This window comes from Myxocyprinus asiaticus, chromosome 48, assembly GCF_019703515.2.
Source record: "Myxocyprinus asiaticus isolate MX2 ecotype Aquarium Trade chromosome 48, UBuf_Myxa_2, whole genome shotgun sequence".
Taxonomy (NCBI): Eukaryota; Metazoa; Chordata; class Actinopteri; order Cypriniformes; family Catostomidae; genus Myxocyprinus; species Myxocyprinus asiaticus.
In genome coordinates, this window is record NC_059391.1 from 10036711 (window position 1) to 10064553 (window position 27843).

Genomic DNA, 27843 nt, shown 5'->3' on the forward strand with positions numbered 1-27843 from the left:
ACTGCCTTTGTAATGCATGTGAAGCTCTTTGGAGTCTCCTGTGTGTCTCGTTCCCCACAGTCCAGTCATGCCCAAGGGCATCTCCAAGAGTCTAGAGTCTCTCTATTCAGAATCCATCATCATCTTATCACATTAAAGGGATAGTTCACCCAAAAATGAAAATGTTGTCCTACTCACCCTCATATTGTTCCAAACCCATATTACTTTTTTGTTTTACTCTGTGGAGTCACTATCAACTGCTATTGCATGGAATTCAGTGATCGTGACTTTTGTGTTCCACAGAAGAAGAAACATCCATGTGGGTTTGGAACAAAATGAGTGTGAGTGAATGAAGAAGATTTTTGGGTGAACTATCACTTTAAAAAGACAAAGGGACAGGGACTAAGTCCTTCTTTCTTCTATAAAGGAAGAAAAACCCATGAGTGTTTAATACTTACTGAACGGTTCCTTATGTGTCTTCCAAGTCTTCCAGTGTTAGCTCTCGACTTTGGTAGCTTTCCCTTCTAAATCCAGTGATCTCCACTGCCGGAGTGGTAGCGTCAAGGTCGCCTTTGTTTCTCATCAAGCCCTCGACCCATCTGGATTCGGCAGGTGCTCTTGCGGGAGAAGATACGGGGCATGTGGAAATAGAGGATGTGGGGACCTTCATGTTCTTGCCTGAGGTGATGAGTTCTCCATATCCCTGCTGGTGGGCAAAAGCGTACGCCGAGCGCCGAGAACTCGTCCTTCGGACCCGTCTGAGGTTCTGTTCTTGAGGACCCTGCCTCCTAGTGGCCTGCTGAAGTAAACGTACCTACAAAAGAGGAAAAAGTTTCAACAGCTCATTATGACGTAGGTCAAGAAAAAGCACCAGGATGTTGCACATTACCTTTTTAAAATACCTTAATGAGTACTATGACATTGTCTATCACGCGGTTCTCAACTTTTTGGACTTCAGGGTCCCCCATTGTCCAAGCCAATACTCAAAGCGGCTGTTTTTTTTTTTAACCCTCCTATTGCATTCACACCTTTGCATTTGCAGGTCAATTTTGACCCAGTGGAATTTAAACTTATAAATTATTCATAACCTGATGATTTTTAATGAAAACCATATTGTAAGTCATTAAAAACGTCTTAGCTGTTCATACATGTACAATAAAGATTTACCTTTTTTGGCATGTAATTTACAAATATTACCACAAAAAAAATAATTTTGACTTGCCCTTCCTTTTCTTTAAAAAGCAAAAATCGAGGTTACAGTGAGGCACTTACAATGGCTAATTTTTAAACGTTAAAATACTCACTGTTTCAAAAGTTTAGCCACAAGACAAACAATATTAGTGTTAACATGATTTTAGTGTGATAAAATCACTTACTAATATTTTCTGTGTAAAGTTATAGCCAATTTACACCTTCGTTACATGACGATGTAATGTAATGTTTACAGCTCAAATAATACATGAGTTTTAACAGAAGAATTAATGTAAGTGCTTTTATAAAATTATAAGCTTCACATTTCTGTGTTTAAACCCTCCAAAACATTGGCCCCATTTACTTCCATTGTAAGTGCCTCACTGTAACCTCCATTTTTGCTTTTTTTTGTTGTTGAGAAAATAAGGAACGAGTCTAAATTCATTTTTGTGTTTAATCAACATTATGCTGTCGATTGAGATTAACTTTTTATTGAACCCAGAATATTCCTTTAATATGCCATTTTTGTTATAAATAATGTACATTTTGACCTTCTTAAACATTTCAAAATATACAATAACTACAGCAAAACCAGCGTACTACATGTGAATTCATATTTTTTATTAACATTTTTTTTAAATTTTATTTGAATATATTATAATATAAAATTTATATTAACACCTTATGTGAGAATTACTGGTAATTTGAATGGATTTCCTAATACTCATAACTCCTCAATACAACTTGGTGGTTAAAATTTCTGAAACCAATATATTCTAAACTAAACAAAATCAAAACAACTGTACAACTCAAGTATGTAAGGGATAATGTACAGTCAGCCGGTTGTTATCTCACAATAAACCCCGACAGGGTGATCAGGATCCCAACGTGAAGCTGAGGGGTCTTGTGTCACCCTGAAGGGGTTTATTTTGCGATAATAACCGGCTGACTGTAAGTTATCCCGCTTCTTACACAGCTACTAACCAAAGAAACAAATACATGGACATATAATATTGATTTGCATTGAAATTATGTAATTTGAGAAGAAAGAAATAGCTGAACAGCTGAAATCAACCTCTGGTTTGCGTCAGAGTTCTGTTGGTGTTTATTATCTAAAAATGACCGTCTGACTCTATTATTCAGCCTATTACAAGACTACTTGCCAAATACACAAATAAATGCACATGAAACATTGATTTGCACTGAAATTAGTTTATTAGCTTACTTGTAGAGATCGCACAGTGATCCGAGAAGCAGGAGAGACGGCTCACAGAACCCGGATGAGCAGTCTGATACACCTTAATCCCCAGATGTGCAGTTGTTACAGAGCAATATCTGACCGCTGGATGGCGCCATTGACCAATCAGAATAGAGTATTCCAGAGAGCCGTGTAATAATTAACATTAATACTTCTTTCCTATGTTTTTAAACAAAATCTATTCTATTTACTCTCATGAACTGCCGAATATTATTGCGTGAGTATGCTGCGAGCTGCTTCATCATCAGATGGCTATAGAGTAAAATGTGGACAATTTCCTCTTTTAAGCCCTTTTTAGCAGGGGTGAAAAAAATGCATCGATGCATCGCGGTGCATCGATCTATCAAAGAAATTTCGATGCATCGATTCTGAAATTTAAGAATCGATTATCATTATAAATTAATACCCAATGTGTCCGTCTCATATTACACAAACCTTCTTTCAACAGACACGGAGTGGAGCACGCATGATTAAAGGGAAAGAAAGCACACTTTGAAATAAAGAAAGTTTATGCAGCCGAGATCACCCCGCAAACCTACATATTTACATAAGATAAAATGGATGGATGGATGAATAAATAGATAACCACAAATAGAACTTGGCTTAAACAAATATGACTGGTGGGCAGACAATGGCTGTGAAGGAAAACACTCGTTAATTCATTCTTTTTATAGTAAATGCTACAGAATAAGGAGTGATTTCAGACTGTTCTGAAGGGAACTAACCAGTTGATTACAGTCACCTGTGATTGGTCAATGACACGCGGCAGCCGCAAAAATATAAAACAAAATAAAACTCAAGTAAAAGTACAATTACTTAAAAACAAAAATTACTCAAGTAGAAGTAAAAGTACTAACATAAATAATTACTTGAGTAAGAGTAAGAAAGTATCCAATTAAAAGTTACTCGTTACTTTCACAAATGACATAATAGACATTTACTCCCCTATATTCCATTACATAATACACATTTTACATGTATTACAGAATTATTATTATTAATGGAAATTCTGTCAACATTCACCATCATGTTGTTCCAAACCCGTATGACTTTCTTTCTTCGATGCAACACAACAAGGAAATATTAGACAGAATGAGTCACTATTTACTTTCAGTGAATGTGTTTTTTTTGGTCTCCATATTTTGAAAGTGAATGGTGAGCAAGGCTATCAGTCCCTAACATTCTGTCTAACATATTTTGTGTTCCAAATAATGCAAAGTGTCACACTGGTTTGGAACAACATGAGGGTAGGGAAATGATGACAGAATATTAAATTATGGCTGAGCTATCACTTAAAAGAATGAAAATTCTCATCATTTACTCACCCTCATGCCATCCCATGGCTTGACATGGCTATGACTTTTTTCTTCTGCAGAACACACATTAATATTTTTAAAAGTATATTTCAGCTCTGTAGGCCAAAATTTTGATGCTCCAAAAAGCACATAAAGCAGCATAAAAGTAATCCATAAGACTCCAGTAGTTAAATCCATGTCTTCTGAAGTGATATGATAGGTGTGGGTGAGAAACAGATCAATATATTTTTGCTAGAAAGCAGGGGGCGATATGCAGAGAAGAATGTGAATCACCAAAAACACAAGAAGAATGTGAAAGTGATCTGTTTCTCTGTTTCTCATCCACACCTATCACATCACCTCTGAAGATATTGATTTAACCACTGGAGTCTTATGGATTACTTTTATGCTGACTTATGTGATTTTGTTTAGTTTTAAAATGTTGCCACCCATTCACTTGCATTGTATGGACCTACAGAGCTGAGAAATTCTTCTAAAAATCTTCATTTGAGTTCAGCAGATGAAAGAAAGTCATACACATCTGGGGTGGCATGAGGGTGAGTAAATAATGAGAATTGTAATTTTTGGGTGAACTATCCCTTTAAGGGCTCTTGTCAGATCTGGATGAATTTGTCAATAAGAGAGGTTTGGAAACATTTCTAGTAATTATTAGGGTGAAAACGTGAAAATGTCCCACAAGGATATTATATATAATGCTGAAATATAAAACAAAGCAAGATCATGCTTTATTAATGCCTTCTTTAGCTATTTCATAGCTTTTAAAGTCCTGTGTGGATTCTTATTTCAGTGTAGTTACAGTTTTCAGTGTCGTAAGTATTTAGATCATTAGTTCTGTACAGCAGTACTGCCAATCTTTAAATGCAGAGTACGCAGCCTGTGTAGGGCACCAACCCTGGTCGCGGAACACTCGCCGTGTCTGAAACTGCCCCCTGTCCACTATATAGTGCACTATTTCGAGTGTCCGCCATTTTGTAGGATTGTCTGAATTCTGAGCCACTCGTTCCTTACTTTTGTTCACTCATTATTACCCACAATGTACTATAATTTCGAGTGTACATTTGATGTACACTCAACTATGGTTAATTGCCCACAGTCCACCACGGGAAGACGTACAAGCTGGGAGTTTACTGCTTCCTTCACTCCTGCAATGTTTTCTTTCATGCTGAACGTATTACTTTTTGACAAATCATTACTTGATTAAAATAACATAACATATAGAGAGGCAAAACATACAGATACATTTTAAAATATACTCTTTATTTGATCAAATGTGCTTACTCTTTATATTAACACACGGCATATTTTAAAAATGAAGATTTATTGTATTAATATATTATTTAATAAGAATAACAAGTAAGGCCCAAGTATTTTCAAAGTTCATTTGATGTTGTTTCTGTGACAGCCCCATAGATCCGACGCTTTGTGTATACGTCAGCGTCCGAATTCACTCACTCATTTCGTTCACTCACTGCTGAGATATAGTGCACTAACTGCCATTCACTATATAGGAAATAGTGAACTATTTCGGACACAGCCACTCTCTTCGCCATACGATCGCCTCGCGCCTGCAAATCTCTCATGCGCGCGCCCCGCACACCTCACTTTGCATGCACAGAAATGCTGTCTGTTCGCGCTCCAGTTGTCAATCACACGAACAGCAGAGCCAAGGCATTTATTTACACTTAACTTGGATGTTTACATGGATTTATACAGTTAATCCACCTGAAGTAGCTGCGATAGTTTCCAGGTAAATGCGTAAAAACTGCTCATGACATGCAGGAAGCAGGACAAAGCGCACTGATATATTGCTGCACTGATTTAAAAATGTACATTTAAAAACTGATGTCATAAGAGCCCAGTTACATTATCACCCTGAAAATTACCATCACATTACACAGAAAAGCCCGTGTTATCATTAGAGCCAGTGAAGTTGAAGCTGTGATTTTAATCTTGAAATATCAGCTTGTCTTGGTGTTAAATGAAGGCATTACATGACGAAACTATTCTTTTATTTTCACTTTGAGAAAAGTGTTTCACTTTTTTTGAAGAGTTTGATGCTGCAGCACTAATGACTTGTGACAGTCAATAAATTACACATTAATTAAAATTAAACCCAGTAATGTAAGGATAGGAATGCCACCCATTGTAAAGAAGTAAAAGTAAAAAAATTTAATTAGAAATTTACTTGAGTGAGAGTAAGAAGTACTCACTTTTAAACCTACTCTAAAAGTAGAGTTTTGTACTCAAGTAAATGTAACGGAGTAAATGTAGCACGTTACTACCCACCTCTGGTTATGTTTGTTACATTTGTCATGTCTGTTTTGTAATGTGTGTGTGTCTGTGTGTGACTGTACGCATATGTGTGTGTGAATGTTTGTATCCAAGATAAAAAAAAAAGTATGTGAGAGAGAAAGGGAAAGAGGCTAAATTAAAGTAAAATGTTTATAAGAAAAAATATAATTCATAGACATACAAAAAAATCTACATAATATCATGTGTAAAGCCACAGTTGATGCCCCGGTCAAAATTGACCGATATACTGTATATATGTTATATCTTTTAAACAATTTTATTAAAACATCTTAAAAGTTTTATTATGTGTATTTTGATAGTCTTGATAAAATCACAAAATCTGGTTTCCATAAAAAAAAACTATGTGGTATTTAAAAATTATAATTTACCTCTCCCGGGTCAAAAATGTCCCGAATGCAATAGGAGGGTTAAACAAACAGTTGCTGAAGGCAGTTGTTGAGATAAATAAGGAATATGATGTCAGTTTACATGTTGTCCATCTTGATTTTTAAGCATTTTTAGATCCACTTTTATTACGTGGCCCATTTATGCAGTTACTAATCATAAAAGGGTGATTTATGTGCTCTTGTGAAAGACGTTTACAACAGAAAATATTTTCGACTTGTCCATCACTTAAAAAAAAAAAAAATATTTTGATTGTATAGCCATTAGACATGAGAATAAAATCATAAAATGTCTTACTAACCATGTGTGAAATTTTCAACAAATGTTTCAATGACGAATCAAGTCGAATTTTTCAACTGCTTTTATGACCATGTAAAGCCAAAAAGCCACATTATCTTTCGCATTATAAGCACAAGCAAATACGTGAAGCAAACACGTTGGTAATGTAGCCTAGAACATCACTCCCATTGCTAAAATTATGATTTAGACAACACATAAAGGTATTGTATTTCACAGAAGAATTAATAAAAGTGCTTTAACAAAACTATAAGCTGCACATTTCTGCTTTTAAACTCCCCGGAATGCCTTGCCCCATAGTCTTCCATAGTAAGCGTTTTACTATGAATAAAATTTTTGTGTGCTTTTACAAATTGAGGAATGATTAAAATAATTTTCTATGGTAATCATATGAAAAAAAAAAAAAACATGTCACAGATGCTGTCAATAGAGATGAACTTGTATTGATCAACCTTTTAAAAGAATTTAAAATCTGTTGTAAATGTACTGTGAGATGCTTTAAATAAAACCAAAGTCAGTAATTAACTGGTAATCAATCGGTAACAACATTGTTACTAATATATTTTCCTATACTAACAGCAGCGTATTAATATTAGCATATGTTAATTTTCTCACTGCATAAGAAAAGGTGTGTATAGTAACCTTGTCAGTCTGTGTGGGTTTTAGGTCAGCCTTGATGAATCGGATGGCCACCACTGGCATTATGCACACGACTGTGGTGAGGACGATAACCAGCCACACAAACTTCTGATTTAGAGAGTTACGTGCCGTACCTAGAATCAAATACACAACACAAGATATGAACAAATACACTGAAATGGCCAAAACCTACAGTACAGATTGTGTTTAGTATATGTAGTTGTATAAGACCCAATAAAATAATTATGTGAAATTAAGACAAAATTCTGTGATTATTTAAAGGTGCACTGATTACTTTTTTCCACTTAAACCATTTTTCTACCTAAAGAAATAAATAGATAAATGATGTATACTGACATGAGATGAAGAAAAAAAAAAAGAGAGAGAAAAAGTAAAATTATAAGTGTGGTTCTCCCTCATGATGGCCACCATGTTAAGATCACATGACCAGCTGAATACTACTTACTTTATCTTGTTAACCCCCTTAGGACACATTCAGTTGGGGAATAATTTAATCATGGGTGACGAATACTTCTGCAATTAAGGTATTTCTACAATGCCATAGGTAACGTGTGTGATTGTGTGATGCTGAATCCACGCCAACAGGTGACAGCACCACTGTCCAAAATCACTGTTTCATCTATTGTTAAGGAAGCCTAATAAAAGCTGGCGAAACGTAAACAAAACATAATTTAGTGCACCTTTAAGCACATTTAAATTCTTACCTATGAAAGGAAACTGGTTCGGGAATATGGTAAAAATACCATCGCTGTGCATTGCAAAAAGTATTGCAAAGTACACAGCTAGACTTCCCCACATGAAGAAATGATTCACAGCCGTCCAGTAGTTTGTGTCAAGCCCAATCTACGAGGAGATTTTAAAATGAAACATTCCTTCACGTAAAAAAAACAAATACATTTTTTAAAGATTTACGCATTTCTATATTGTGACAAATTTCCATCAATGTAAATTGAGTAAAAGGTAAATAGTGTAAATATTATGAATCAAAAAATCTTTTTTTTTTAATTTCATAAAAAAATTCTAACAAATTGAATTCAGTAATCTTTAAATAAATCAGTAAAATAAAATTAAAAACTAAATATTGTATTAATTAAATTGTGTTAAAAATTACACAATTAAATTGTATGGATTTTTGGTAGGAAATTGAAATGCCTAAATCTTAAAAATAAGCGACAATATTTTTGAGAGTATTTAATAAAAATTTATGAGTCTGAAACTTATAAGTCTGAACTTAAAAAACTTTAAATTCTTAAGTTGTAACAGTACAGTTTGGTAAAGCAATTACATTTGCTGTGGCATTGATTGAACAAATTTTACACTTAGCAAAGTTTTTCATATAGATCTAGTTTAAACCATAAAAAAGACAAAAATAAAAAAAAGAAAAAGAAAATCAGAAATGTAAAAAAAACTCACAAAGCAAAAAATTGGAGAGTTCTGGCAAACTTGCTGCAAATTCGCCACTCATTATTTTCACATGCAAATGAGCTCTGTGGCAAACTCTTCATCGTCGCCAAAGGTTTGCTGCAGGTTCACCACCACCGGTGAAGAGCTGCAAACTTTTGGCAAACATTTGCGGCGATTCGCTAGCTCTTTTGCATGTGAAAATAACAAGTGGGAAATTTGCGGCAAGTTTGTCAGAACTCTAGATGTTTTTGTAATGGCAATGACATTGTATTGTAAATGTATAAATGATCAGTTATTTCCAAAATGATTGTTTTAACAGATCCACAAGCACATTTAATTATTAATTAATTTGTTAAATTGTCTCACCTGGACACTGACAACAATGACCAAAGAGGTTGCTATGGTGACGGCAAAAGCTTGTTGATCGGAGATGTGTGCGCCGTCATCGCGCACAGCGGTCATGAAGGCTCCGTATGGGATGAAGAAGAGGATGAAAGAAGTGAAGACCCCCTGAAGGGTGCAGGTGAAGAACTTCCTCTTGTTAAAGAGCTGGTTGAGCTGTCCCGGTCTGTACAGGTTTGGATAGTGTAAACTGTACTGTTCGTTCACATCCTGCAAAATCAACAGACTTCAGGTTAAAATACGAAATGAATCAGATATATTGTTAAATACGGACAATCACCACAGATTGTGTTACAGATTTACCTGGTCAAACAGGCCCATGGCTAGCACCGGAAGTGAGGTGTAGACTATGTTGAAAAGTGTGATGAACCATTGGTCGTATACCGTCTGCAATGACAAAAATATTATTTATAATCTTCAAGTCAAGCAAATTAGTAAACACCCCTAGCACATCTGTGTTGTCACGGGCAGTTGCATAGGCTAATTATTTACATTTTAACTAGCCATTTACGTTACCTTCCATGCCATTGGTTGTATAATACATTTGAAAAATGATTTAATTGGCTAGTTTATATTTTACATTTACTGGTTGTTCCAACAGTTTTTTTTTTTTTTTTTCTGATAGACTGTTGTATTTCTAATCATAATCCCTCAAGTGAAATCACATGCATAATACATATTTCTTCAAGGCTGTAATGTTTGTATAAACTCTGTTTTGCTGTTCATAGTATGCAATCTTTACCTGTGCTGAAAATCCACAGAGGAATCCATACCAGAAATGAACCAGCGTGAAGGCGAAGTTCTTGTAAAAGAAGTAACAGAGGAATTTGCACATGCGGTGGTAGGACCAACGGCCGTGGACAAGCAGGAGGCGCTGCAGGTAGCGGAACTGGGCGAAGGAGTAATCGGAGGCCAACACTGCCTGCATCCCCTCCTGCCCACTGATGCCCACGCCAATGTGAGCCGCTGGGGGAGAGCAGAGACCATATACACACATTAAACACATCCCTACAGATCAAAAAGCACAGCATATTTCCATAGCAACCACTCAATGAGACCTGCAGTGAATCTACAGAATAGTTCAGCTGTATGGAGTATACACTGCAAGGGCCAGAGCACTTTCAGAATAGATAGATAGATAGATAGATAGACAGACAGACAGATAGACTGACAGGCAGACAGACAGATAGTCAGACAGACAGACTGACATGCAGACAGACAGACAGATAGATAGATAGACTGACAGACAGACTGATAGATTGACAGACAGACAGATAGACAGACAGACAGATAATCAGACAGACAGAAAGACAGATAGATAGATAGAAAGACAGACAGACAGACAGATATACAGATAGATTGAAAGACAGACAGACAGACAGATAGATAGATCGATATATAGATAGACAGACAGACAGACTGACAGATAGCCTGACAGACAGACAGATAGACAGACTGACATGCAGACAGACAGATAGACAGATAGATTGAAAGACAGACAGATAGATAGATTGAAAGACAGACAGACAGACAGATAGATAGATCGATATATAGATAGACAGACAGACTGACAGATAGCCTGACAGACAGACAGATAGACAGACTGACATGCAGACAGACAGATAGACAGATAGATTGAAAGACAGACAGACAGATAGATAGACTGACAGACAGACTGATAGATTGACAGACAGACAGACAGACAGACAGATAGACAGACAGACAGATAGATAGATAGATAGACAGATAGATAGACAGACAGATTGACAAACAGATAGATTGACAGACAGACATAGACTGACAGACAGACAGATTGACAGATAGACTGACAGACAGACAGTCAGATAAACAGATAGACAGACAGACAGATAGATAGACTGACAGACAGACAGTCAAACAGACAGATAGATAGACAGACAGATAGATAGATAGATAGATAGATAGACAGATAGATTGAAAGACAGACAGACAGACAGATAGATAGACTGACAGAAAGACTGATAGATTGACAGACAGACAGATAGACAGACAGACAGATAATCAGATAGATAGACAGACAGATAGATTGACAGACAGACAGACAGACAGACAGATAGACAGATAGATAGATAGACAGATAGATAGATAGATAGATAAGGGCAGTGATGTCTTACTCTTGATCATACTGACGTCATTGGCTCCATCTCCGATGGCGAGTGTGACGGCTCTCTTGTGTCTCTTGATCAGCTCCACCACCTGTGCTTTCTGCAATGGAGTGACCCGACAACAGATCACTGTCTTGCAGAGACAAGCCACATCCACCAGGATCTGCTCCAGGTCAGCCTCTAGGGCATGAGCCTTCATGTTAGATAGACAGATAACAACAGTGAAGACTCAAACCTTCGACTTCAGAGAATAGTTCATCCAAAAATGGAAAATATTTTTCTTTCTTCTGTTAAACACAAAAGGAGATGACAGAACAACAGCAGAATGACAGCCTCAGTCACCATTCACTTTTAGTGTCTGGAAAAAAGATGCAATGAAAGTGAAGGGTGACTTAAGGTGCGTCCCAAACCGCACAATTCTGCACTATTCTATTACCCAGATGATGCATTTCTTAAACCATCAAAACGGAGTGTGGAATGTTGGACACTTTTGCACTCAGAGCCCGTAGCTTGCCATATGTAGCGGAAGGGGCGGAGTTACCTGGCTGTGTTGCTGGTCTTACAAAACAATTGTAAATAATGGAAAATATGGCAGCTAGAAAAACGTCAGTGAAGACAGCTCCTTACAAGTGTGAGTCAAATGCTTTACCATCACCCCACACTGTGTAAATACTGTATGTACATAGTTTGAGTCATAAGTGTTGAACTGAGGCTGGCTAACGCGTTAAAGCTAGCGGCAACACATCGCATGCATTTGAAACGTCAATTCTGTCAGCTATTAAACGACTAATGCTTCTGTGTAGTGAAAAAACATTAAGTGTTCTATTTGGGACATCACTACACTTTGAACATTCATACACTACATTCACAGGCTGAATAAACTTTCAGCAGCTACCAACCATGTCTGTAGGCCGAAATCTTAAAAAGATATTTAGATTAAATGAAACTAAATTCAATTGTTGGGGGCTATTGAAGAGGATTTCAAAGATTCATAATTCTATTTCATAAGGGACTTATGACACAAAGAACCCAGACAGAGGGTCTTACCAAACTGTGGCCATTGATGATTAATGCATATTCTGTGATAATGGTCTCTTCAAAGACAGAGTCACTTGAGTACAAATCTGTTTTTTCCATGTTGGTGACACTGCTGAGTTTCTCTCTACTGGGTCCCACGATTCTCTCTTTGGCATTCCTGAGCACAAAACAATAACAGTGAAATGATATTGAAATGTATATTGAAATAGTAGTGAATTGTATATATAATGAATTAAAAATATCCTTAATGTCTTATCATTCAAAATGAATATTTAATGATACACCTTATAATCGAGTGCATGTTATCAGAAATAATTGTAACCACAGTTTCTTGTATAAAAGATAATAATCGTTATACCTTGAAAGTGTATAATGCATCATAAAACAGGATAAATATCAAATTTCATGTGTTAAATCATGTGATATCAATTTAAACACATTAAAAGAAGTAGTAAGCGTTATAATGAATTAAAACTGTGGTTACAATTATTGATTTTAAATAAAAATGTATTACAAACTACACTGTGTATCATACTGTATTATAAACACCTTTTTACAAGGGATTAAGGGATAGCTCACCAAAAACTAAAAAATCTCTCAATTTACATACTGTATATTTACCCTTATGTTGTTTCAAACCCGTATGTCTTTGTATCTTCCGTGGAACACGAAAAAAAAAATTAGCCAGACTGTTAGGGACTGACAGCCTACGGAGCCCCTAAGAGGACAGTTTTGCGTTCCCTCGCAATAAATTTACCATGGTTTTACTACAGTAACCATATTTTAACCTTGATATTTGTAGTGAAATAATCATAATAATACTTTAGCATCAATGACAGCATGCAGTCTTTTGTAATAGTTGTCTATGAGGCCCCAAATTCTTGCAGGTGGTATAACTGCCCGTTCATCTTGGTAAAATACCTCCAGGTCATGCAAAGTCTTTGGTCGTCTTGCATGAACCGCACGTTTGAGATCTCCCCAGAGTGGCTCGATGATATTAAGGTCAAGAGACTGTGATGGCCACTCCAGAACCTTCACTTTTTTCTGCTGTAACCACTGGAGGGTCAACTTGGCCTTGTGCTTAGAGTCACTGTCATGCTGGAAAGTCCAAGAGCGTCCCATGCGCAGCTTTCGTGCAGAAGAATGCAAATTGTCTGTCAGTATTTTCTGATAACATGCTGCATTCATCTTGCCATCAATTTTCACAAGATTCCCCGTGCCTTTAGAGCTCACACACCCCCAAAACATTAGTGAGCCACCACCATGCTTCACAGTGGGGATGGTATTCTTTTCACTATAGGCCTTGTTGACCCCTCTTCATACATAGCGCTTATGGTTGTGACCATAAAGCTCTATTTTGGTCTCGACACTCTAAATTACAGTGTGCCAGAAGCTGTGAGGCGTGTCAAGGTGTTGTCATTTGTGGCATTGGCACAGTAAAGGCTTCTTTCTGGCAACTCGACCATGCAGCTCATTTTTGTTGAAGTATCGTTGTATTGTGCTCCTTGAAACAACCACACCATCTTTTTCCAGAGCAGCCTGTATTTCTCCTGAGGTTACCTGTGGGTTATCCTAAACAATTCTTCTGGCAGTTGTGGCTGAAATCTTTCTTGGTCTACCTGACCTTGGCTTGGTATCAATAGATCCCCGAATTTTCCACTTCTTAAGTGTTTGAACAGTACTGACTGGTATTTTCAAGGCTTTGGATATCTTTTTATATCCTTTTCTATCTTTATAAAGTTCCATTACCTTGTTACGCAGGTCTTTTCACAGTTATTTTCTGCTCCCCATGGTTCAGTATCTAGCCTGCTCAGTACATCCACGTGAGATCTAACAAACTCATTGACTATTTGTACACAGACACTAATTACAATTTAAAAAGCCACAGGTGTGGGAAATTAACCTTTAATTGCCATTTAAACCTGTGTGTGACACCTTGTGTTTTTTGCATGATCAGTCATATTTTCAAAATCAATGCCAAAATTTCACAATTTCTGCCAGGTATGCAAACTTTTGAGCACAACTGTATGTAACATTTATAATTTTTACTTTTTTTATTTAAAAAATAAATTATTTGAATCAAACTAAAAAAAAAAAATGACAGTTTGATTTAACTGCTTAATTTATACATTTATACACACACACATACACACACACACACACACTTGTGCCATTTTGCTCTTATTTCTTTCTTTATATACATATATACATATATATATATATATATATATATATATATATATATATATATATATATATATATATATATATATATATATATATATATACATATATATATATATATATATATATATATATATATATATATATATATTTAGTTGTGAATAGGACTGTAAATGGAAATATTTAAAGACAGAATATAAATCTAGAGAGGTAAAAAAGGGTAGGCATATTAAGTTTTGGCTTTATTCCATTTTGGACATTAAATAAATTTAAAAAAAGATGATGTTGGATGCATTGAACTATCATGAATTGTACAAATGCCAAAATAAATGGGGAAAAAAAAAGTCAAACCACGGTTTCTGCCTTAAAACATGGTTGCTTAACTTTTCAGTTACTAAAATATCACTAGTCAAAGTATGGTTTCCGCCAAAAGACAACACATGGTTAATAACAGTCATGGTTACTACAATATTACTATAGAAAAATGATTTACGCCAAAAACTATGGTTCCAGTCAACAATATTACTATAGTAAAACCATAGTTAAACTATGGTATTTGTATAGTAAAAGGGTATTTAGTATAGTTTTATCAAAAATATGGTTCCTGTAGTAAAACCATGGTAAACTTATTGCAGGGGAATGCAAAACTATTGTGAGAGGGTGCAAAACTTATTGCAGATAAACGCAAACTATTGCGAGGGAACGCAAAACTATTTCAGAAAAAAAGTCCCACCCTGTCATTTAAGATAGACAGCCTCAGTCACCATCCACTTTCAATATACAGAAAAAGAACACTGTCAAATTTCTTCAGAATATCTCCTCTTGTGTTCCACAGAAGAAAAAAAGACACCATATTTTTTATTTTTTTTTTGGTGAACTAACCTTAACTAATAAAGTATTAAGCCATAAAGCCAAATAATGTTCCATTAAATTTGTAAAATCAGGCTTTTAAATTGAAATGATACCTGAGCTCCTGTTGAACCTCGAGCATGGTGTGACCTGAGATTATAAACACCTCGTTCATGTCATCTCTCAGCATGTTACACGAGTAGCCGATGTTCATTGCCGTTTCTGCACACAAAACAGGAATGACTCTTCATTACGCCATGTGAGACAGTAAAAAAAGTGTCTCAATTAATGTGGAGTAATCTTAAATGAAATCTGTATGTTCTCATTAGCACCAGTGCAGCACCAGTGCTAATGAGAACATACAGATTTCATCTGAGATTGTTCTCCTTAGCACTGGTTACCTAGCTTGTCCCCGGTGAGCACCCAGATCTTGATGTTGGCCAAAGTCAAACAGGCGATTGTCTCTGGAACTCCCTCCTGCAGTTTGTCCTCTATGGCTGTAGCACCAAGTAGCTTTGTGGGAAATGGGAGACATATTTGTTTCAAAAGCAAGAAATTAACATACAAACCCCTAAAAGTGTAATGTTTAGAGTTCTAATAATTTGTCCAAGTAATAAACAGTCTGGATATTCACATTACCATCAGGCCCTGCTCTATTTCTTCATATAGAGCCCCGAGTTTTTCTTCTCTGTTATCCAACGCCGTGCTGGCAAAGAGAAGCTTCTTCATCCATTCATCAAACAAATCTTCATCCAGGTCTTTGTATGCCAGCGCTAACGTCCTCAAACCCTCTCCGGCAAACTCCTACCACACAGACACAGACCAGAGGAAGTTCAGTCATGCAAGGGGAGATAATCATCTTCACCTTATCTTATCATGAAAATAGAAACATCAGTCAATTATAATTGACAAATCTGCACTCTAAAACAGTGCCATAGTTGCCATGTCTGCGACTTTGGGCTTGTAGTTTCATAAAGTCGCTCATAAATATGGACAGTCACAGGTTGCACCACCAGGCTGCTTATTTATCTTGAAAGATCTGGCAACCCTGGGCAGTGCTAATATTTAAGTAAATATTTCTCATTTCAAAATAAGGAGCATACTACACAGTCTCTCCTGTCCTCTCTCTGACATCTAAAAGCTTCTATGTCCTGTTTGCTATTATTATCTGTAAGCTTATAAATGCATACTATTTTTAACCAGCTAGGACGGCTGCTCCTGGGACGTGAATACAGGCTGATTGCTCTTTGAGAGACCTCAAAAGACAGTAAATACTAGATTACCAATGGGCAGTGTCTCATAATAGTGTTGTAATAAGCACGGCCCACAGGCAGCTTTTAGATAGACTACACCAGCTCCAGACAAAATGCAACTGATTTTTGATATGATACTATTTCTTTGAGATTTTTATATTATCTGAAGGAAATAAGATTGGTGCTTGCCCATGGAAAAGTCCAGAATGCTAGGGTGTAATGGATGGTTGCTAGGTTATTGCTATGCAGTGCTAAGATGTTCTCAGTGGTTTTTAGCGCATTGCTAGGCATTTATTAGGATGGTTGCTAGGCTGTTGATAGGTGGTTGCTATGGAGTTCTGGGTGGTTGCTAGGCAGACAGATCTCACTGAGAATTCAGCGACAGTAGATTGAAAGTTGTCTGAAATCAGCCTGGGCTTATAGAAATTCAAAGCACTGCCCCCAGTGGCCGATGCCGGAAGTGTTGTTGAGCGTATTGGCATGTGTGAGCTCCAGTTTACAAGTGAAAAGTCCACCGAGTGGTGCCAAAAGCGAGTTGTAAAACGAGTTATAAAGCGAGTATTTTTAGTTGTAAATGATGTAATACAGTCAACAAGAATGCATATTTTATTAACTCTACACCCCGACCCAAACCCCAACCCTAAACCTAACCGTCAGTGGAGTAAAAATTTAATTTTAGAATGAAAATGCAACCCCTGATTCACGCTTGATTGCAATTACTTCCTGGTTCCTAAGGGACCAGAAGGTTGCTTACACAATGCGCGACACAAAAAAAGGTACAAACATTTGAATTAATGTAAAAATGTCTGATGGGAGATGGCGCTTGTCAGTAATTCAGTAAAATGGGGTCAATTTCAGGGTACTGAAACCTTCGGTAGCATGTCTATCTATAGCATGTAGCATTCGGTACATGTTGATTTCCCAAGTGATCATGTTGTGTTAGGGCAACGGGAGGTTGTTGCTTATTGGCTCAATTTAGAAGAGCCTGATGAAAATGATATTGCGTGGATCCTTACACACATCGCGGCAGTTCCGAGAACAGCGACGTCTCGTTAATGGACTGTGCTGCTTCTGATCATTTCTCTGCTTTCTGTCCATTAAAAGACATCGTTCGTTGGTAGGAGAGGGGTTACTAGTGAGCGCAACACCTTTTGATAAAACACCTGGGCTTCGGACACTTCTCCCGGCCCTGCTGCAATATGGATATGCCTGTCACACTGTTTCCGCCTTGGTTGATTCTGGAGCTGAAGGGAACTTTATGAATTTCGAACTGGATTCTAAGTGGCGACTTCCTATGGTCCAGTCTTGTGTTTGATTGCAGGATGAACCGGCGGACTTATCCGGAATACCGTTGACATACCATGACTTAAGGGTGGTGTTCAGCCGGTCCCGTGCCACGACCCTTCTTTCTCATCGCCCGTACGACTGTGCGATGGAACTGCTTCCTGGCACATCACCGCCTCGGGGACAGCTGTATTCGCTCTCGGCTCCCGAGAGGGAGGCCATGAAAAGGTATATCAATGATTCTCTGGCAGCCGGTCTCATTCATCCTTCATGGTGAAGAAGGATGGCTCGCTTAGGCCCTGTATAGATTATCGGGGCTAAATGACATCACGGTGAAGAATCGCTATCCTTTGCCGTTGATGTCCTCAGCCTTCAAATCCTTGCAGTCCGTCTTTACGAAGTTGGATTTACGCAACGCTTATCACCTTGTCTGGATTAGGAAGGGGGATGAGTGGAAGACAGCCTTTACCGCCCATAGGGGGTACTTTTAATATTTGGTTATGCCTTTCAGATTGGTTAGCGCCCCCGCCGTCTTCCAGGGGCTCGTGAATGATGTGCTTAGAGACATGGTCGATTGTTTGTGTTTGTCTATCTTGTTGATATTCTGATCTTCTCCCAGAATACTCCAGGACCATGTGCAGCATTTCAGGCAGGTGCTTCTGAGACTGTTTGAGAATCAGCTGTTTGCCAGTGCACAGTCGATTCTGTTCCTGGGGTTCATCGTTTCTTCCGAGGGAGTGCACATGGACCAGACTAAAGTTAAAGCCGTCTCCGATTGGCCAACCTCAGATTCTCGCAAGGCATTGCAGTGGTTTCTGGGGTTCACTAATTTTTATTGGAGGTTTATAAGGAACTACAGTCAGCTCACCGCACCTCTGACAGACCTCACCTCCACATGTACTGACTTTTGTTGGTCCCCGCGAGCTGAGGCCACATTTTCTAAATTAAAGGAGTGGTTTCACCCTGTTTTCCACATCTCCACACTATTGGAGATCACTTCCCACTGCTACAGCCACTGCCAGTATCATTCCACAGCCCAGTGACTGCTCTTATTTGTTGTTAATAAATCCTTTGAACATTTCCTCTGCTCTTGGGTCTGTTTGTTCTCGCTATCGCTCGCTAGGTTTATCGGCTGAGCTACTGCGCAATTTTATCGCACTCAAACAAGCTTGTAAATGTAGTCAGATCTTTAATGCAAACATTAACATGTATCACCTTACAAGTCATGCACCATGGGAAAGTGTTTTGATGTCATAAGATAGCATTATGTGAGAAACAGGGTGAAAAGTAAGCGTTTATGAACTGATAATCTGCTGTTTTACTGGTGATTTGTGTGGAGGAATAAAAGCCATTGTTGTTGTTGCACCTCTAGTGTTCATTTCACCACAAAACTGCTGCTATACGTACAACGAGCCATTTAAAAATCATTTTGCAAAAATATAGGTACAGTTACATGATTCTTTGACACCAGGTGGACTATTTCCACAGTGTTTTATTGACATTCATATATTATAACATCTTAATCATTGCACCTTTGTTGAAATATATTAATGGTAACCATAACTTGATTGTAAGGGCTGTTTCTGTGTCTGGATACATTAATGAATCATGCTTTGTGTAACCATCAAATGTGTTCCCATCAGAAATGTCTACAAGAAACTTCATGGAATTAACAATTAACAACAAATAAGAAACAAATGCAAAATGTGGCTGTTGTTTGCTACACTGTCTGGCAAGGCTTACACGAAAAATTCACAGAACCTGCATGTTCTGAGGCTTGAGATCTGGATTTGGTTGGATATATTATTGATTTTGTGTTTTGTCACCATTTCCATGCTGGTCCAAGCTGGTTTATGCTCAAGCTGATCTTGTTTACATTCATATATAAAGTGTATACATTTTTGTACATTTGGATTGATACATTGAGAAAGTCTTGCTGTTAAGATGGATAGGAAGCCTACTGGTCTTTTCAGCAGAGAAGGAGGGCATTGGATCAAATGGACACTTACATTAAGGTGCTCTGAGGTAGTAAACATAAACTCTTCATTAGACGGGTCCAGCCTGTCGAAGATTATTGTGTCAGCTCCTTTTGAGTAAAGCTTTAGCTGCCCCTTTGGGTTCCTCACTGCGGACCACACAGGAAATGACAGTGCTAGTTACAAATGTCCTAGTGTACAAAAAAAGCAGATTCAAAAGACCGGGCTGCTATTGATTTTTCTATGTGAATTGATGACTTTTTCATGCAGAACCATCAAAAGAAGTACATGACAGGGATGGTGCATAGCTTTTGTGAAATAAAAAGGTATCCGTTAATACTGTACCAGATTGAATAAAAAAGTATTTTACATAAAAAGAGGGGCAAATACATTGATGATGTCCTATACTATTAAAGAAACATTTCAACAAAAAAATGAAAATTCTGTCATCATTTAGTTACCTTCATATTATTCATGACCTGTATGACTTCTGTTCACTCTTTTCTGGGTGCTATTTTCCATACAATAAAAGTAAATGGGGACAGGTGCTGTCAAGCTCCAAAAAACAAAATAAAAACAAAACAATAAAGAAGTCATATAAACTACTTTTATGATGCTTTTTTGGAGCTTATTTATTTAATTATGGTTTATTTGATAGGGACAGAGACAATATACATCAATCAGCCACAACATTAAAACTACCTTCCTAATATTGTGTAGGTCCCAGTTCTGTGGTTTCCATCCACAGAACTGTTCCTCACTGGATGTTTTTTGTTTTTGGCACTATTCTGAGTAAATTCTAGAGACTGTTCTGCGTGAAAATCCCAAGAGATCAGCAGTTACAGAAATACTCATACCAGCCTGTCTGGCACCAACTACAACCACGGTCCAAATCACTGAGATCACATTTTCTTTTTCCCATTCTGATGGTTGATGTGAACATTAACTGAAGCTCCTGACCCGTATCTGAATGATTTTATGCACTGCACTGCTGACACACGATTGGCTGATTAGATAATTGCATGGATGTTTGTTGGTGCCAGACGGGCTGGTTTGAGTATTTCTGTAACTGCTGATCTCCTGGGATTTTCACACACAACAGTCTCTAGAATTTACTCAGAATGGTGCCAGAAACAAAAAACATCCAGTGTGCAACAGTTCTGTGGATGGAAATGCCTTGTTGATGAGAGAGGTCAACAGAGAATAGCCGGACTGGTTCGAACTGACAAAGTCTACGGTAACTCAGATAACCGCTCTGTACAATTGTGGTGAGAAGAATAGTATCTCAGAATGCTATTCTGAGATGCGGGTTGGCGCTGTTTTGGCGGCACGAGGGGGACCTACACGGCAGGTGGTTTTAATGTTGTGGCTAATCAGTGTATACAGATAAACTGAGAACAGCTAATCAATGCAAGTATCATAGTGTTTATAGTGAATGCTAATTACTATCAATATCCACTTTCACATTCACATTCTTCTTTTGTTTTTGCCAATTTGCATTCTTCATGCATTTCAACACCTCGGCAGGGAGGAGAATTTATAATAAAAAGAACTTAATTATTGTTCTGTTTCTCACCCACACCTATCATATCACTTCTGAAGACATGGATTTAACCACTGGAGTCGTATGTATTACATTTATGCTGCCTTTATGTGCTTTTGGAGCTTCAAAGTTCTGATCACCATTCACCTGCATTGTATGGACCTACAGAGCTGAAATATACTTCTAAAAATCTTAATTTGTGTTCTGCAGAAGAAAGAAAGTCATGCACATCTGGGATGGCATGAGGGTGAGTAAATGATGAGAGAATTTTCATTTTTGGATGAATTATCCATGTAAGATAGCCGACTGATCATTGATGTAAAACAAAATCAGAACTGACCAATAACGCTTATTCTCTTTCGCACATTGTTGAAGTCCAGGATGGCCAATAGCTGGTAGGTGATTGGCTGACTCATCTCATATAGAGTAATGGTTTCTGGTGTTCTGGACCGAAATACAAAGCCAAAGTTGCGTGCTGCAGTAACCAGGGCTCCTTCATCTGGAGATTGTGCTTGATACACCAGCTCACCTTGAACAATTCGTTTCAGAGCCATTTGCTTTGAAAAACATTCATATAAGTTTGGCTTTAAGTGTCCAAACACTTTTTTGGGCCACTGTATACTTTTATTACTATATAACATTTATTACAATCTGTCATTTTTTATTTATAGCTTCTGTATTTCTGTATACAACATAAGTGCTTAAGGGATGTCAAGGATTGTATTTGTATTTTATTTTATTTTTTTGTATTTCATTTTTTTGTGGGGTTTATTTTTTTTTGTTTTAGAGGTGGGGGGGGGGGGGTTACCCTCATTTCTCTCTTCTGGCATGACGGTGTGGCAGAGCGCTAACAGACGGAAGAATTCCTGCACCAGAGGCTCTTCCAGTTTGATTGCCTCAACCAAGCTGCTGTCATGGAAACGGAACTTCATGTCCATCAATGGGTTAAAGGAGAAATCCACACATGGTGTTTTCTACAAGAGTCAGAAACAAGTGTGACTGCCAAATACTCCACTCAGACTGGACAGGGTCTTACAATTGGCCGAACACAACCTTTGACCGATAGTGGATTTTGAGATACCAATCCTTAAGATGGTGGGCCAAACTAAAGGCTGATAACCGATACATCGGCCAATAGTTTTTAAAATCGATTTATAGAATGTTAAACAAAAAATCAAACTTTCATTACTATGAGAGGCACAGACACAGAGGCTACAAGAGTACAAAATGAATAAAATCCCAGATGCAGTTTATTGTTCAACCAAAATCCCAATAATAATCAGAAATGAAGATTTGGGGCATATTGTGGAACTTTTAACAATAAACAAGCCCAAAACACACCCTGGACTCTTATTTTGACAGAGACTTGGCTCTGGTACAGTGCTCTATATTTAAGTATTAAACAAATTAAGCTTTTCATAGCCTTTAAATATTCACCAGATGAAATGTTTTATGCAGTATACTGTATATAGATATTTAACCAGATGAGATTTAATGAGGAATTAGGTTTATTATTATTCACAAGATATGAAGATGGAGACCCAATGTATGTGCTGACGGGGCATGTATAGTCACATTTATATTTTTATTTTTTTGCATGCCCTCAAAATAACAAAATGCACTGAAGTGAGTGTTTTTATTTCACCTCTAAAGGCCACTGTCATACTGCAGAACCAAGCCGTTTCAACTAAAATCTTCCAGCAGCAGTCACAGAGGAAAATGGAGGAATAATAATAAATATACATATGTCTGCAAATATCGGCATAGATTTTTGCCGATAACCGATAGTTTCAAAAAGCAACTATCGGCACCGATCAATTGGTAAAACCAATATATACCTTTACAACCATCTATATTATATCAAATGCCAGATGTTTTATTCTATATACTTGCCAAAGTACAATAGTATATAAACATGTAAGTTATAGCAGAGCAGAGACATGTATAATATTAGAAAAAAACAACAAAAAAACATAAAAGATTTATGTAAATTATATAGTAGGGTCCAAAAGAGTCCTATGTTTCAAATGGCATCTTGTGTGCTTCAACGGGTTGTCACATGTTTTAAATCTCATAAATTAATTTATACAATTTATCAATTACAATATTTGTTGGCCAAAACAATGTTGATATTTTTGTATGTTAATTTTAGAATTTTTGTTGTTTCATGAATTGTTTTTTGCCTCAAATTGCAGAAACACCTACAATAGGCTGTTTAATGCAGGCGTAGAATTAAAGAGACGTGTGCATTTTGTTTTGGTGGTTTTGATGGGGGAGTGATGTGGGAACGTACACATAACTAAAATTAGATCATTCTAAGGCTTTCCAATTTGTTCAGTATTTGGCATTCTTATTCTTCATAAAACTACATTTTTATTTTTTTTTAAATGGGAAACTCTTGAGCAATTATTGAATCAAATTTGTTACATATGGTTGCTAAGGATTTTCATCAAAGATCATTTGGTTTACACTTGGTTTCCTTACCTCTGTAATGTCAACTTTATGCCCGAACTCATCATAAACGTCACCTAGACAACAAAAACACATCAATCAATAAATATTCAGACATGTACTGTGTGTATGCATCTGGACGTATAACAGGAAGTGTACAAGCATACCATAGGTCTTCCCATTAATAGAACACTTATTGAACACCATGATGTTCTGGGTGAGGGTCCCGGTTTTGTCCGAGAAGATAAACTCCACCTGTCCTAGCTCCTCATTAAGGGTAGTTGTCCGAGTCTCAGCGGGAGTGTCTTTACGACTGTAATACATTCTTCTGTCCCAGTTTATGAAGTAACTATGGCCCAGCCGCAAAACTTCTACGCTGTAATGTGATAAGTTTTGTTTTAACTTGTACATTTAGCTTTACACAGTTTTATCTAATTCAGTTTAATTAAGTGCACACTAATTCTATTAAATACAAACCTGGTCATTAACCACAAATCAGGCTTGCCAAACCATCTTTCACCCTCATCTAAACTTAATTAAATAAGAGTGATAAATACTTTCAGGTATCTTTAATGCAATTGCTACCGCACACTATGCGGTTTGACCTACCTAACATAGAGTGAGATGGGTACGACAGTGTTGAGGATGATAACATAGGACCAGAAGGTCAGGAAGCCGGAGAAGACTGAATTGCTCATGAGTTCCTTCCACTGAAGATATGCCCAGAAGTTGCTGCCAACTCTCTGCTCCCATATGGTGTTGCCAATGGCTAAGATGATTCCCATGCAGATGAGAAATCCAAAGATCTGGCAACCCAAAACATATCCCTTAACACTTAAGCCTTTTGAAGCAAAAGGAGATTTTATGCAGAATGTCATTCTTCCTAACATCTCCTTCTGTGTTTCACAAAAGAAAGAACATCATACAGGTTTGGAGCGACACATGGATGAGTAAATAATGACAGAATTTTCACCCCAGATTGCTCAAGGTGCATTGTTCCTATAGTTACTTTAGATAAGAATAAAACAAAATGAACTGCTTTTTAGAAAGTCTCACGTCATGAGTAATGAGATGCCACATGTCGATCAGTCCCAGCATGCCGAGTACACACTCACCCACAGCACTAATGTGTTCATCAGTTTATCGATGCTGGTCCTTTTGAATTTGGTCGTCCCACAGTTCTGCATCAGCTTGGTTTGGAGTCCTGACGTGGCAAAAAACCCACAAGACACACATGGGTCAATGACAAATAAGGGTGTCAAAGATAATTAAAAAAGGATATATATTTTACAGTATATAGTTTAAAACACAATGTGCCACATTCTTAGAAATGTCATCTTTGTATTCATGTTGGAATCATACATTTGAAAATATGAAGAAGAAAAAAAAAAATAAATAATAATAATATATTTATTGATTGTTAAAAATGCCAAGTGGTGTAAACCATCAAGTAAAAAAAAAATTTTTTTTTTAAATATTTAAATACTTTCCTTGAATACATGTGAATGTACAAAATTTTATCATTATTTTCAAAAAAGTTTTGGTTAATCTTTACAGTAATGTTGTTGTAATTAACATTAGTTAACATGAACTAATAATGAACAATACTTTTACAGCACTTACTAATTTTGGTTAATTTAAACATACTAATTTAAAATGTAAATATTAAAAATGGTATATGTTAACATTAGTTACTGCATTATGAAATAACATGAAAACAATGAGCAATTGTATTTTCACAAAGTAACATTAACCAAGATTAATAAATGCTTTAAAAATTCTTGTTCATGATACCTTATGCACTAATGTTATCCAAAAAATAGAAACTTATTGTAGAGTGTTACCAAAGCTTTCCAACAATATATATATTTATACATGAAAAATGTACATGCATTTTTAAACTATTCAAAATGTATTATATTAATTAAAACAAAAAACAAAACCAGTTTTCTTAGGGTTACATAAAAAAGTACAAATATCTGAGATTTTATATATATATATATATATATATATATATATAAAACCATGACCTTGACACTCATTCATTAGGGTCATCTCTGTTTAAGGTTTTCTTGTCACATGACAACAAAATGTTTTCCTGTATAATTGCCATGCCACACTGACTTAAAAAAATAATTATAGTGCAAAACAAAATTGCTTTGCTGCTGATGTTTTAATAAATAATAATAAAAGATTGCGCCAAACTGCTTGTGCCAACATCTCAAGATGGTTACACTGCCTAGACATTTTTTACTTTAAGCCCCACAAACAATATCAAAAAGACTTTTATTATAGAAATTGAAAACATCCTAACCATAAAATCGGTGGATATTATTTTGTATGAATTACATTTATTCATGTATTTTTAGTTTAACTTGATAGATCCGACACATGAAAATGAACGTCACGTTCTTGATCTCCACACAATAAGCACGTAGTGCCCAGCTAATCTTGGTACATAATGGATTGCATTAGGAGCTATGCATAGTTAATAAACATTAATTACAGATGAGGCAGAAGAACTAGGCATTCGATATGTCTTTAAGGAACATCTACTCAAGGAGCGGGACGGCTAATCAATCATCTGTGAAAAAGAAATTACAAATAGAAGTATATTGAATAGAAATGTACCAGCAAAGATAACCAAGCCGAAGCACCACTCTGTGTTACGGAGTATGCAGCCTCTCAGGAGCATTTTCTCGTTGTCCAGTGAGTACTTATTATCTCTCCAGTACAGAGTCCCCATGAACTTGTCCAGTTTATTGTTGGGAGGCTCGCAGATGACTTCCCCTGGGAGACACATTTGAACAAGCAACAGGAAGGGCAAAGATGGTGTCAATTCTGAGGCAATTATGGGTATTCTTTTCTCAGTTATTTTTGGTTTATCAGTTGATTCACCCTTATTGCGCCATGTGACATTTCTGCCTATTAGATTCACAAACCAATTGCCAGATAATGACACAGCTCTAATTATAGCTACTTTATATAAAAGGTCATCGTTGTTTTACTAACATAGCAGCGACACTGTAAGAAATTATTTAGCAGTGCTTGCCTGGGCAAAGTTTATGACGCTAGGGTGATGTGGTGGTTGCCAGGGCGTAGCTATGTGGTTGCTAGGGTGTTCTGAATGGTTCTTAGGTGGATGTTTACTGGCCCAGGTCAAATGTGTACACCCCTAAGTCTCTATGATATTCTGGTCCCAAGGTAGCCTTGGGTCTCTCTTTTTTTCACCCATCAAGCACCACTGACTATTGTTTTCCCAATTTCAAGATTGCTGGAGCTACACTTAAATGAATTGGATTGGAATCCAAGCGAAGACACTCAAAATCTCATTTCAAAAGCTCCTTGATAGCTTTGAAAAACATGTGCTAGCATACCAAAGGCTCCACGAGAGAAAGCCACAGGGATCAATCTAATCAATGTGGCAGAAGCAATGTGAGTGTTTTGTGTTTACTCCTATTGACAAGTTCATTTCTGGTGACGGCGCACTAATCGTGTGTTTGAATCAAAGTTTACCATTAAAGTCTGCCAGTTTCGCAACATCATCCCCGAGGTCTGAGGTTACAGTCAAGGCTTGGCGCACCTTCAGGTTGGTCTCCCTGTTGGAAAGAGTCGATGGCTAGAAAGAAGCATTTCCATGTCTTGTTTATATCATGCTCTCGCTGTTACATATTGTCCCAAAACCTAGGACCCTAAGAGGTATCTATTTGTATTGTCTGGTAAATAACGTACATTTCATTCTACATAATTACAATAACCTTTTTTTTTACTTTTTTTTTTTAAACCAGCCTAAACTGGTTTGCTGGTTTGTAGCTTCTCAGTTTTCCTAAATGGCCTAAGAAATAAGGTGGTATAAATCAAAATCAAATCAAATCACTTTATTGTCACACAGCCATATACACAAGTGCAATGGTGTG

General features: G+C 37.0%; 1 protein-coding gene across 5 annotated transcripts in view; it reads right to left on the bottom strand.

Annotated features, from left to right (window-relative positions):
* The window catches only part of LOC127437408 (phospholipid-transporting ATPase ID-like), a 50684-nt gene that overhangs the window by 2455 nt on the left and 20386 nt on the right, over positions 1-27843 (bottom strand). For 3 of the 5 annotated variants that reach the window (XM_051692281.1, XM_051692280.1, XM_051692279.1), the window contains 20 exons: positions 27443-27525; positions 26558-26716; positions 25042-25130; positions 24536-24732; positions 24094-24302; positions 23960-24003; positions 22284-22449; positions 21816-22004; positions 19966-20081; positions 16059-16223; positions 15821-15932; positions 15536-15641; positions 12396-12543; positions 11358-11541; positions 9947-10170; positions 9508-9591; positions 9169-9414; positions 8103-8241; positions 7381-7511; positions 438-793 (listed from right to left, as the gene is read on the bottom strand). In XM_051692281.1, coding sequence (XP_051548241.1) covers positions 449-793; positions 7381-7511; positions 8103-8241; positions 9169-9414; positions 9508-9591; positions 9947-10170; positions 11358-11541; positions 12396-12543; positions 15536-15641; positions 15821-15932; positions 16059-16223; positions 19966-20081; positions 21816-22004; positions 22284-22449; positions 23960-24003; positions 24094-24302; positions 24536-24732; positions 25042-25130; positions 26558-26716; positions 27443-27525 — 3136 coding nt within the window. In that variant the 3' untranslated portion in view covers positions 438-448. The remainder of the gene's footprint in view (positions 1-437; positions 794-7380; positions 7512-8102; positions 8242-9168; positions 9415-9507; positions 9592-9946; positions 10171-11357; positions 11542-12395; positions 12544-15535; positions 15642-15820; positions 15933-16058; positions 16224-19965; positions 20082-21815; positions 22005-22283; positions 22450-23959; positions 24004-24093; positions 24303-24535; positions 24733-25041; positions 25131-26557; positions 26717-27442; positions 27526-27843) is intronic. The other 2 variants (XM_051692283.1, XM_051692282.1) reach the window with 1 other exon arrangement.